Source organism: Gymnoscopelus braueri (genome assembly GCF_963280865.1).
Source record: "Gymnoscopelus braueri genome assembly, chromosome: 6".
Lineage (NCBI taxonomy): Eukaryota > Metazoa > Chordata > Actinopteri > Myctophiformes > Myctophidae > Gymnoscopelus > Gymnoscopelus braueri.
In genome coordinates, this window is record NC_137607.1 from 37067272 (window position 1) to 37080122 (window position 12851).

At 42.1% G+C, this 12851-nt stretch overlaps 1 protein-coding gene across 2 annotated transcripts in view; it reads right to left on the bottom strand.

Moving 5' to 3' along the window:
- rxrgb (retinoid X receptor, gamma b) overlaps positions 1-12851 on the bottom strand; it is a 49975-nt gene that overhangs the window by 17635 nt on the left and 19489 nt on the right. For both annotated transcript variants that reach the window (XM_080431652.1, XM_080431651.1), the window contains exon 2: positions 2900-3144. In XM_080431652.1, coding sequence (XP_080287778.1) covers positions 2900-3144 — 245 coding nt within the window. The remainder of the gene's footprint in view (positions 1-2899; positions 3145-12851) is intronic.

Below are 12851 nucleotides of genomic sequence, written 5' to 3' on the forward strand. Positions count from 1 at the left end.
GGCAGAGGAGGAGGAGAGGGAGGCAAGTAAATGGGGGCTGGTCTCTCTCTCGCTTTCTTGGGCACCCCAGTAAACCATTAAGTCATATAGTGGTTCTTTTCAGCTCAAGACCCAAAAGGTAAATTTGGTGTCTCCCAGACCAACAAAAATACATTATGAATTAATCACTTATGCCCTATTTAATGGTGAATCTACACTACTTCTTTTGAACATCTTTAAAATGATATATATATATTTTTTTATTGTTGGACACTTCACCCAAAAAAAAAAATGTTTCAATGGATTAGTCACCCCATGGAGACTTGAATTCATGTATATTTTTTAGTTTTTGTCTCATTCCTAAGACAATAATTTGATGACCAGCGGACCGGTAGGCAGCGGTTTCGGTAGGAGACACAACGGAGACTCGTTGTGTCTCCTACCATACCACTGCCGGTCATCAAATTATTGTCTTAGGAATGAGACAAAAAACCCAAAAAATATCCATGAATTCAAGTCTCCATGGGCTGACTAATCCATTGAAACAATGTTTTTTTTGGGTGAAGTGTCCCTTTAAAGCAAAATAAGAAATGGGCTATTTACTCACGACCCAAAAATGGGTCCCGACCCAGTGTTTGGGAAACTCTAGGACTTCTAGTTGGGCAGCGTCTTAAGTCCGCTTGCATGACAGAGCAGTAACATACCACACAGGGCTGACCTTTAGGGCGAGAAGTTTAAAGGTCACGGAGAGGGTAGGGCAGGAGAGGGAAAGCTGGGGGTATGTAGGCGAGCTAAACAAGCAATTGGATATGGCCAGGCTTCAAGCCACCCGTCTGCTGTCTGGAAGGTTCCAACCAGTGAAACGCACACGATCAGCCTGCACACACACACACACACACACACACACACACATGCTGGGAGCTTAACAAGCCACCAACGGGCCAAAAGTAGACATATTAAAAAGAATACAAGCTTCTCTCCCTGAGAGAGCCCTAACCCTAACCCAGGATCTTACGGCTTAAATTATATGTTCGATGCACGGCTGCGCCACTCCACAAAAATGTCGACGCGACAGTAGAGCTGTCACGATTACAAATTTAAGTTGACGATTAATTGTCACTCAAATAATTGCGATTAACGATTCAATTGTGTCTTTGGCATTGAACGTTGGAACATATGAAGCCTTTTAGGCTTCGTAATCAAAAATTGCTCAGGGCAGATAAGACAAATATACAAATTATTGACATATTTAAGAATTTTATACATGCAAAAATAGCAGAACATTTGGAACAACATGGAAACAATTATGACGATTATGCAAAAATAATTGCAATTATCTCAAATAATTGCGATTAGACAATTATGTAATAATTGTGACAGGCCTACGTGACAGCCACAGCGACGACGGACCATCAATGAGACTGGTGTCGAGTGGTGTAATTCTAATAAATGTCACATAATAATCTACGTTTATCACGTGTACTGATAGAAAGCAGACACAAATGGAGCATGGCGGTAGTTCAGGCAGGCACGAAAGTCAAGCCGGTCCCACACTTACATACACATACACCCTCCAATCACATAAAGCCACGATTCTAATTGCTCAATCTATGCGGTCTATTTCAGCAGACCGACATTCACTATTACATGCTCAACATCTCTCGCTGCTACCGCATTAACAGCATTTCAGTGATCAACCTCCCTCCACCTCCCCAGCCTCCTCCTGTAGCAGCATCTAGGTCTTCACTGTGTCAGCATGTTAATGGTGTGGATTGTATCACGTTTTTATATATGTGGCTCTTTCACTTCTGCCCCATGAGCGGTTCAAATGTTTGTTGTATTGTCCATGTAATAACTCTTTATTTAGGCTCTGCTGCTGGGGGGGGGGGGGTTGTGATCTCATTGTTTGTGTCATGCTAGCGCAGCCACTACCTAATACAATGCCGTATCATTGCTATAAATGTGTTTTAGATTTTTTTAAATCCTGACGAGAGTCTCTGACTGAAACACAGGATGTGAAACTGCCATTTATACTCTAGTTTTTCTATTCTCTGAAGCACTTGCTATCTGCCCCAGCCTCCATGCCTACTGCACGAGGCGAAATGTGCAACTCATTTAGATTGCTGGATGCTGTGATCATGAATATTTACTACAACTTAAGTCTTAGTTATTTGTCTTGCTGATTTGGGTAACACAGTTATTCTACAGCACGTTTTGCATCCAACAGTAACATCGCAGCAGGTGTTTTCAACTACATCAGGTGCTCGTGCTCGTGCTCCTGCTGCTTCCTATGGAGGAAGACGGCATTCCCAAACAAACGATTGTGGTTTTGGTGGCCTCAAAAAGTTGACTTTGGCTCAAACTTGTGCAAATGAGAAGCAAATGTCACTGGGCAACGACCGATCATCAATGAGTGACCCACGACACCACTTGAGATTGACATAAATGGACTCCAATATAACTCTATTGAAACCAAACATTCAGAAGAAACTTCTAAACTAGTAGTTGATGTGAAAGGAATCAAGATTGAGCAACTGCACGTCCTATTTCGCACCTAAAATGTTTAGCAGAAACTGTTTTTGTTGAACTGAAAATAGTGAAATAGAAAGCGGTTCCAGACAAGCACTCCACTGCACTCTCCCACTCCTACGCTGAGGGTTGGAGTGATACCAGCGGCAAGCAGTTGGCATCGAAGGCGATACATGTATCTGCACCGTAACGGTGGGAATTTAAATATACCGTACAATTATAAAGAAGGAATTGTACGACCCAGCAGAGCAGACATTGGCAAACACCTCGGACAAAGCAGATTTTTCAGCACATACTGTAGCTCTCTAGAGACCATCCCAGCAGCACGTGTCGTGCACACACACACACACACACACAAAACACACACAAACACAAAACACTCTCCCCTCACCGGTGGACTGTTGAGCGTTCCAAAGTGCATGCCGGGCGTGGAGGGCAGAGATATGGAGGGAGAGCCCAGAGAGGAGGTGATGACAGAGTAGGGTGAGGCCAACCCATTCATGGGAGAGCCCAGGGTGGACATGGGGGACGGTGAGAGAGGGTGCCTGGAGGTGCTGATGACCGAGGGATGGCCCACCATGCCGCCCATTCCAGGGTGGTGGTGGTGGTGGGAATGGCTCATTGGCCCTGAGGAGTCTGTGGAAGAGAACACAGGGAAAGGAGGTTATCATTTACATTCTGCAATAAAACTCAATTTTTTTTTAATTTTCCATGGTAATTAATACTACAATTCGCATACATAGGTACACATACAAAATAACAAAACAGAACAAAAACAACTGGATGCAAAGATTGCAACAGTTAAAGAAGCACGTCACCCACTTTCTCTTCATGTAAAGTTAGCATGCTGATATAGAAGCCATTATTCTTGCACTAAAAGAAGAAAATAAAGGAATAAAGTTTGAAATCTTGTTTGAAATGGCCAAACCTGCACAGAAACAGAAAACAAGATGGATCGTATTCACTAAGTATAATGGTTTGTGACAGGCTCAATGGTGGTGGACAGATGATGACAGAAGGTCTAAAGGTCTTTATTGTCCAGTTCGATACAGAATCATACATCGCTGCTTGCCATGCTGTGATGTTAATTGCTGAAGTAGAAACTATACCGGTACACAAGAACACACTGTTACAGACACTGTGGCTCCCTCTGATTGTACAGTATGTGGGGATGGCAGATTAATCTGATGCACACAACAGGTGTGTAGTCACACGCCTAGCTCAGAGTCTAATTAGTTTGACTCAGGCCAGGTGTGGCTTAAATCAGCAATCATCAACTATGCAGAGTTGTGCTGTATAATTTGATACTGTGTTGTGCTTCATATGATTTATTTGATTGACATCCGTTTTACTTGTCGGCTTGATATTTCTTGTTTCATTGACTTTAAATTACCAATATGTTTCTTATATCATATTTTAATTGTTCTGATTATTGTTCCCCCACATAAATGTTGAATCAAGTAGCCTAGTCTTGCCAGTCCCTACGAGTTTGAATAAAATATGGAGCAGAGACCATTATCCGTATCCACTGATTCTCTCTAGACCGGATCAGAGAACTGCAAAAAGGAGTTGATGCCAGTCTAGCAAAGAGAGGCTCATCACAAAGGATAATCACCACATCTAACCTCAATTACTCTAAGCCTATATAGCATCACACATCAACATGTCTCCTAGTGCCATAGCCTATATCTTTCAGGCACAAAGTTAACATTTGGAAGGGATCAAGCAAGCTGGAGATTTGGGCCAAATGGACCAATACCGTTAATAAGATAATAAATAGCGTATCCATCTGGCCAGGTGCATAATCAGACCTGAAAAGGGCACTTTTCATGGTGCATTGAAATTGTGCTAGGGTAGCCCTGCAGGGAGCGAATTGGTGATTCTTTGTTTTGGACAAATACCATTAAAAAGGAGTAGTTCACCCAAAACATTACTTATTTTCAATTGTTAATTACACACCCCATGAAGCCTTGAATTCATGGAGATTTTTCGTTTTTGTCGCATTCCTGAGCCAATAATTTGATGACCGGGTCATCCGTCAATAGGAGACTCTGTAGGGGTCATCAAATTATTAGCTTAGGAATGCGACAAAAAACATTTCCATGAATTCAAGGCTTCATGGGGTGTGTAATTGATAAAGATTTTGGGTGAACTACGTCTCCTTTAAAAAACAGTGATATTTTGCTGTGCAGTCTTGCAGCGGATGCAGCTCATATTATGTTTTTAGTCCCAGTGTGTTCATTCAGCGTTGCATCCATCGATACAAAGTGACATGATGGCATTTACATAGATGACCTATTAAGGCAAGCTGTCAGTCACCAGGCTACGAGGGCCACGGTGCGTCACCTAATGCATTTAGCTGAGGGGACATTAATCACCACTGCAAATTACAGAACACACACACACATAGTGCATGCGCACACACACACATTTAGACAAAAATAGAAAAACTAACCATGTACTGTACATGGCTACATGCACACACACGTTACACAACACATGTACAACCCACAGGCTGACACATTAGACATCTTATTCTGTGGAGAATGCACGGAGACCTCAGGGTTTTGAGACTAAAGCCACTTGCTGTCTTAAAGTGAATCAGATTTTAGAGTACATTTTACAGTTTTATTTTTTGGTATTTCCATGCTTTATATTTTAGATAGGTCAGTGTAGCGAGACGACATAAAAACAAAGGCAGAGTCACATGTGTTACAAGACAGGGGTTAGATTTGAACCCAGCTGGTCCTCCTCACGCTCATAAGGGACATCATGATCTGGGTACTGGCTGGCTGAGCCACCAGTGAGTCAGTAGCTTTGGGAACCAACGATGTGGCCCATAGGTCAGTAGCCCAGATCCTGTTTCATAGCGTGAGGCAGCTTGATGTACAAGTACAGCCCTTAGACATGACCCTAGTATTTCACAGGGACATAACCTCTCAATCCAACACTTGATGCTGAGTATGTGGCAGGGAGGCATTGGGTACCATTCTTATAGTCTCTGGTATATGACGACTCGGCCAGGGAATGAACCCCGACCTCCAGGTCTCAGGGCAGACACTCAAGGCCAGACACCCTTCGTATCGTTTTCTGAGTGTGTTTGTTTTTGAGTCAGACAAAAACAAATCTTAACTGCTCTTGTGGAACAGACACTCCACATATTGCCCAAATCCTCAGCTTTAATTTGATGGAACCTTATGAGTGCATTTGGTTCCATTTGTACACTGATTTTACTGTCCAGGGACAGTAAATTACTGAGTGAAATGTGTCTTTCTCTCTGAATTACTAAACTATCTTCCGAGGGTGAATACGAGGATTCCCGATATCAAATTATTATAATTAATTATTATTCTGTAAGACAACTCAGTCAGTCTCAGATCATTTCCATGAAAAGTTCAAACAAGCAGACTTTTAACTCATTGACTGCCAATGACGAGATGTCTCGTCATGTGGTGTTTTCAGTGGTTTACGATAGAGGTCGCTCTTCCGCAGCCTGTGAATGATTATGATGATGATGATGATGATGAAGAGTACACCCAGAAATCACGTGATCACAACAAAATGAAGCTGGTTTCGTTTAGTATTATAGGATTTATAAAAAATCTATTTTGTCTGCTTTCTGTTGCCTTTTGGCGAAAACAAGCCACATTCAATTGCCCTTAACCCTTTAAGATCTGAGGCGATTCTTAAAAATGTTTTCTAAATCCTAAGAGATTTTTGAAAAAAATCAAAAAAATATTTTTTCACGATTTTTAAAAAATAGCAGATCTACAAGTTCATAGCGAGGCACTCGGTGCCTCGCTATGAGCTTGTATATCTGCTATTTTTGAATAGCCAAAGAAATCTAAAGTGACAGAGATGCGTTCCAGGTTAACTATAGAACGGATTATCGCGGCAGCACGCTTTAGTTTTCTCCATTTCCCCCGAGACCCCCCTACGTCTTTTGAGGCGGATCGTTGAGAAGAATAATATTCTATAATTTTTCAAAGGTTAGTGAATACGTTCGAAATCGCTGGCAAGGGCAGCTATATAGACGATGTTTTAACTCTGGCAGTTAAAAAGTTAAGCTCTGGGAAAATATGACTATCCTGGGAAATATAATGCATTATTTAAATTCTTTCATTGCTCTTCATGTCCGACATGACTTCAATCAGCTCAACAGAAGTGCTTGAGTTTTATAAACAACTTCAAAAATAGTTTGGACATGTGGCTATGATCCATAACCTTTGGTGGTGATTACAAGTCCTAGTTGTTTCTCATCCAGTAGATCTGAGCAGGGAATAAAACTGGATCAGAACGAAGTTGGAAAATATTTTAAGACTGTATTAAAGCACTCACACAGAAATATTGCCCTTTTATGCTTTGAGGAATTGGGAAAGAGAGAGGAATGTCCCATGGCTTGCCTGGACATCGTGGTTTCTACAGAAAAGTACACGCACACACACGCGCACACACACGCACGCACACGCACACGCACACGCACACACACACACACACACACACACACACACACACACACACACACACACACACACACACAGCTGGCCATTCACTCCCACTCTGTATGCCAGAGAACAGATGTTGTGCAACTTCCTGTTTAGCATGAAGACTGCAGCCCCCACCCCCTTTCTCACTCAGTGTCTTTCTGCAGCCTTCCCAGTGCCTGGAAGACAAATATGTACCGGGGCCTCCCGCCCCTCCCCTCCCCTCTCTCTGCTACACAACTGTCTGCATAGGAGAGCTGTGCTACAGCCACACGCTGACTGAGTACAAGCAATTTATTTTGTTCATGTTTACATCGCTTATGGTCAGTGATAAAGGGATTCCCGTGAATGAACCAGGGATGTTGTGCAACATATTAGTCAGCAAAGAATTACTTAAAAATAGTATTAAAATCGGACACATATCCACATTTTCCCCGATACGTTGCGCCAATATGATGACACATTCGTTATGTGCCAACCAAGTTGATGCGTTGATGGAAAAACAGCTTAAGCATGATTTATACTTTGTTGCGCGCCGGTGTGTTGCACAGAATAGCAGATCAGCTATTTTTGGTGCGAGACACGATGTGCAACCAAGTAAAAATCAGGCTTTAGGTTAAAGCTGCAAATCCTATCCTACCAGGGATCCGAAACTGGGTCCCCTCCCTGAAAAAGCGCCACCATTTCTAATGTTGCGCTCATCTGATAAATTGCTAAATTGCATTGTGATTTTGATGCAATACCTCTTGTCAACCAGTAACAGTTGTGTTGGTTAACATTCTCTCCCATACAGATTGGTCAAAAATAATGTGTTATTCACTAAAATGTTATGCATTCCAGCATTAACCATCCTACACAGGCACTGTCTGCCATGTGGAATTATTTCAAATTCCCTGTAAGTGACAACACATTTATTTTGCATTGACTGTTTAGCTTCAGCGAGGAGGGAGCAGACATGATATTTTAATACCAGACTTAACTTAATTAAGCCACCTGAATATCCAACATCCTGAATTATAGCGATCCTCCACACATCTGTTGAGCATCGGAGCGGAGGAGCGCTATATTTCAGAGAGAATGACGATCGCAAAAGCATACGGCGATCATATAATCTCAGACACCACACTTCTGTATCGCAGATTGATTAAATCCAACCCTTGGGAACAGAGTGAAGTGTTAGTAGGCCTAATAAATCGGGTCACACTCACAACAAAGCAATGTTTTTCTTTTATCTGCATGTGCACCCAACATCACAGAAGTATACAGTAACCATAGCACTATATAAGAACTTGAGGAGGCATAGAAAATCCCCACCCACTTACATCAATGAAACTTGCTCAACCAGCAGCCTGGAAGTAGACCTTTTCTTCCCAGAGCAGATGACTTTGTAGAGCCCAGGGCTCTGACCAGGTGACGTCTAGTACTATCCTCCTCACTTATGCCATGGAGTGACTAGATTATGTTTTTGTGATGAATGCATACTGATGAGGCTAGTGATGCATGAGCATACCACTAGACTGGAGTGTCTATACAATTACTTTCATTAGGTTTAAAGGTATAGCTCTCAACCAAACAGACTACTACAGATTACTACAGACTGGCAGTCGAATGAAGTCGGGAGATCAGTTGGTTGGAAGGTGTGAAATAAAGTTTCTGAATGCACCTGAGAGCCGACACCGATAGACGGCTACTATGGTGCTAAAAATAGCCTATGGCTTGATGTCTTTTTCAACAAGAAGCTGCTATCAGCAGCCGACAGAGCATGCTCGGTCAGCTTTCGACTCTTCCCAACAACTTGCGACCCGACGCGGCGACAGTGTACCCACAGCCCATTCAACCGCAGATTTTCGGCAACAGATGCTTTCCAACACTTACTGCCACCGACTTCGGTGCGGTGGGGAGCTACCTTAAAATGCTTTGTCAGTAGGCTATCTGCCACCACAATATAAAGGACTGAAAGCAAAAAAAAAGGACCTTTGACCTCCAGGCACCAGTTAACAGTATTCACTCCAACTATATGTAATGTATGGGCAGCGCATGGACACATTCTGTGAGCAGGTTTAATTCACGTAGTATGCGTGATTGCACAGCTTTGTACGAACCTGACATGTTACTTGCATGTAATGGGGGGAAAAAACAGCGTAGTTGATTGATACTGCTGGGAGGGTGTGTGTGTGACCCCCGGAGCTTCGTGCCCCAGGCTGCAGCTCTGTGAACCTGTGCATTAATCCTGGCCTGTTTCTTCTGGGTATGGACCCATAGAGCAAGCATATTCGTGTCCTTTATGCGTCTACGTTGCTAGGACAGCTAGGTTCATTGTTTACCTGGTATCCTAGCTTCTTTGAGGCACTACATTGTCCTCTCTGTACTCTATTTAAGTGATTATTTACCTTGTTTGTTGACTAGAGTTCATGCTTACTCTGCTTATTCCGATCTTACACGTAAGTCGCTCTGTATACCAGCATCTGCTGAATGTCCAAATTGTTAATTCTCCTACGTCATGATCTGCATCCATGACCAATGGGCAATTTGGTCAAGCCATGAACCTTCTTCCAGGTGTGGGCCCAAGCTTGCAGTACCAGAACTGGCCACATACTGTATCAGCTTTTGCTTCAACCAGCCCTCCTGGTTATGGGGGCTTGAGCATCAACCTACTGGTGGAAACTAGTATGGCAATATCAGCATCAATATCGGTAAATTTTAGAGCCGTTATTTAAGAAAAAAGTGAGAATGGCAGAAAGAAGTAACCCCTATTTCAAAAACAACGAAAATAGCCAATCTACTAACTCACAAAGCGTTGCACCACGACCTGTTGTGAGCTTGTAGATTGAAGTTTTTGAAAATGTTAGCCTATGGCATGCCTACAATAGTAACGAACATCTGTGTCAGATCGATGTCACATGTACTGTAGATGGATGGGCATGGACTGAGATGCACTCAGTGCCAATCTAAAATCGTATTAATCTGCAAAAACTCTTCTGAGGTAGAGAAAATATATGCATAAAAGAACTGAAATTGAGGTTAAATGCGAAAGCCACGGGAGAACAATTGCAATCCCCTGGAACCTCAAATAACACCCCTGACCATGGAAATAACCGGTTATTGGCCAAAATGTCAATATTGTGCATACCTAGTAATAACCAAACGGCACTACAATATCAGAAAGCAGTACTACAAGCACCACATAATGTCTACTCATGTCCGTTTTAACACTGCTATAGTTGGAAGCATGCACTCAACCTCCCGGAGTGATAATTTATGTGGTGTACAGTCTTATGTTACAACTGAGGACTGGATGTACTGCAAATGATGACTGTGCGCCACAGCCTATCTTTACACACACACAACACACACACAACACACACACACACACACACACACACACACACACACACACACACACACGCGCACACACACACACACGCACACACACACACACACACACACACACACACACACACACACACACACACACACACACACGCACGCACACGCACGCACACACGCACACACATGCACACACGCACACACGCACACACACACACGCAAGCCATGCCTGAGGGCGAGGAAAAGACCCATTCTATTCTAGAGGTGCTGAGTAGGACATATTGTATAGTAATAGGCCTGTAGTCCCTCGAGCCAACAATGTGTCAACATTCTCTCTGGAGCTGGAGATCAAGAGTCCATAAACCCTGCTGATGTCCCAAGAAAAAACAACAACTGACAACCACTATATTAATGCTTAATTCATGCTCCGCAGTACGATGGAGATCAGCTATATTCGACATGTGTTGTACGACAAAGTAGAAATCAAACTTAACCCATCAAGACCGGGAAAGCAACTGTCATTTTAGATTTGAACCACTTTAACCATTATTTTATACTTTGGCTATTAAAAAATAGCAGATACTGTATACAAGCTCATAGCGCGGCAGTGAGCGAGCGCCACACTATGAGCTTGTAGAGCTGCTATTTTAGAAAAATCTTGAAAATGTAAATCAAGCGAACATTTGTAACTCAAATCTTTGCTTCTGGGGGCTCCCTGGAACAAAATATTTTGAGATGGGGGTCAAATACATTACAATTTTGGGGGTCCTTGGCATGAAGAAGTTTGAGAACCACTGATATTACACCAACATAAGTGTTTCAGAAAACTGTTAGGATTTAGAAGACATTTGTAGAATCAGCCTCAGGTCTTAATGGGTTAAAGCACATTTTTAATGCAAACTGGTGCATTTATATCGCAGCGCCTTTTTCCAAAGTGCTTTACAATGTGCATTACATTGACCCATACACACTCACATTCACACGCCGACGGCAGAGGAAACCAGGCTGGGGTTCAGTGTCTTGCTCAAGGACACTTCGACTCTAACTCAGGAGGAGCCGGGGATTGAACCAGGAACCTTCCGTTTCCCAAGCAGCCGGCTGCTCTACCTCCTGAGCTGCAACTGGTTGTCATTAATGTCATTAAATAAATGAATAAAGGATATACAGATATATCGGTATCTGTGTATATTTTGTCCGATATGCACCAATATTTAAAAAAAATTACACAACATTATACTGGAAAAGATGCTTGGTAATTTCATTGTTCTTAATGTTATTTTTTCTCGTATTTATGCATAATTATTACATTCGCAATTAGTTTACAGTCTCAGAGCTCCTAAACAGTACAATATCATATCTGTGGGGGTATGGGGGCTTTTGTGTAGGAACAGTTTGGTGGTGTGGTGGGGTATGGGGGGGGCTTTCAAGAAGAAAGGAGCTAAGCGCCCAAAGGGCACTTTTTCTAGTTATTACTATCACCGCAAATCAGACATTTCTGTTCTGCAAGTGTGCTCTCTCTCTCTCTCTCTCTTTAAGTATGTGTCTGTCTCTGTCTCTGTCTCTCTCTCTGTCTCTCACATGCCACAGACACTTTCACAGGAGGGGTTGATACAAAGCAAGATGGAGAGATTGGCATGTACAGTATGAGAAGTTCTGTGCAGAACTGTTATGAAAAATGTACGAAAACAAGGTCAAATGCAAGCTGTGCAACTCCAAGTTGTCCTCCCACACATCAACAACAAACAATGCACACACATTTCAAAATGCAGATGCCTACAGAGACTTCGCAACATCTGTCCATTATTACTAGCCTCAGTGTGAGAGGGTCACGTCAGCACATGCAGGTGAAACCAGGACGTTAACCAAAAAGATGTGCATGGAATACATTGTGACTGTCACATTCCGTAAAATGTTACCGTTTGAATTGAAAAGCTCTAGGGAGGAGACTGTACAAGATCTCTTCAAAAGCTTAATCAACTGCTCCAAAGCTGGCTCTAACCGCAGACGCACTCACCACTGAAAATTATGTGACCTGTGAGTAGCCTATATTTAGATTTATTGCCGGCCAGCTGAGAGTACGTTATGAAGGATTATTCTGAAGTGCATATTTGTGTGCAGCGCCCTGCACAAAAATGTGCTCCAATAAACTGCAGTAATAGAAAATGCATCCATATACATATATATATATATATATATATATATATATATATATATATATATATATATATATATATATATATATAGTTACTATATATATACTATATATTACTAGTTACTAGTTATATTTAGTTATATTACTAGTTATATATATATATGGCCAGCGAGGTGTGCATGCTTGTGCGGAGGTGTGTGTATATATTATATATATATATATATATATATATATATGGTATATTCACAAAAGTAAATCCCCAGTGTTAATGTAAAAGATTTACCCACATGGATCGTTAAGTCAATTTTTTTTTACTCTTGGGAGTTAGAATAACACTGTTGATTTTGCTGTGTACAGCAATGTCAACATTCTGTGCTGTC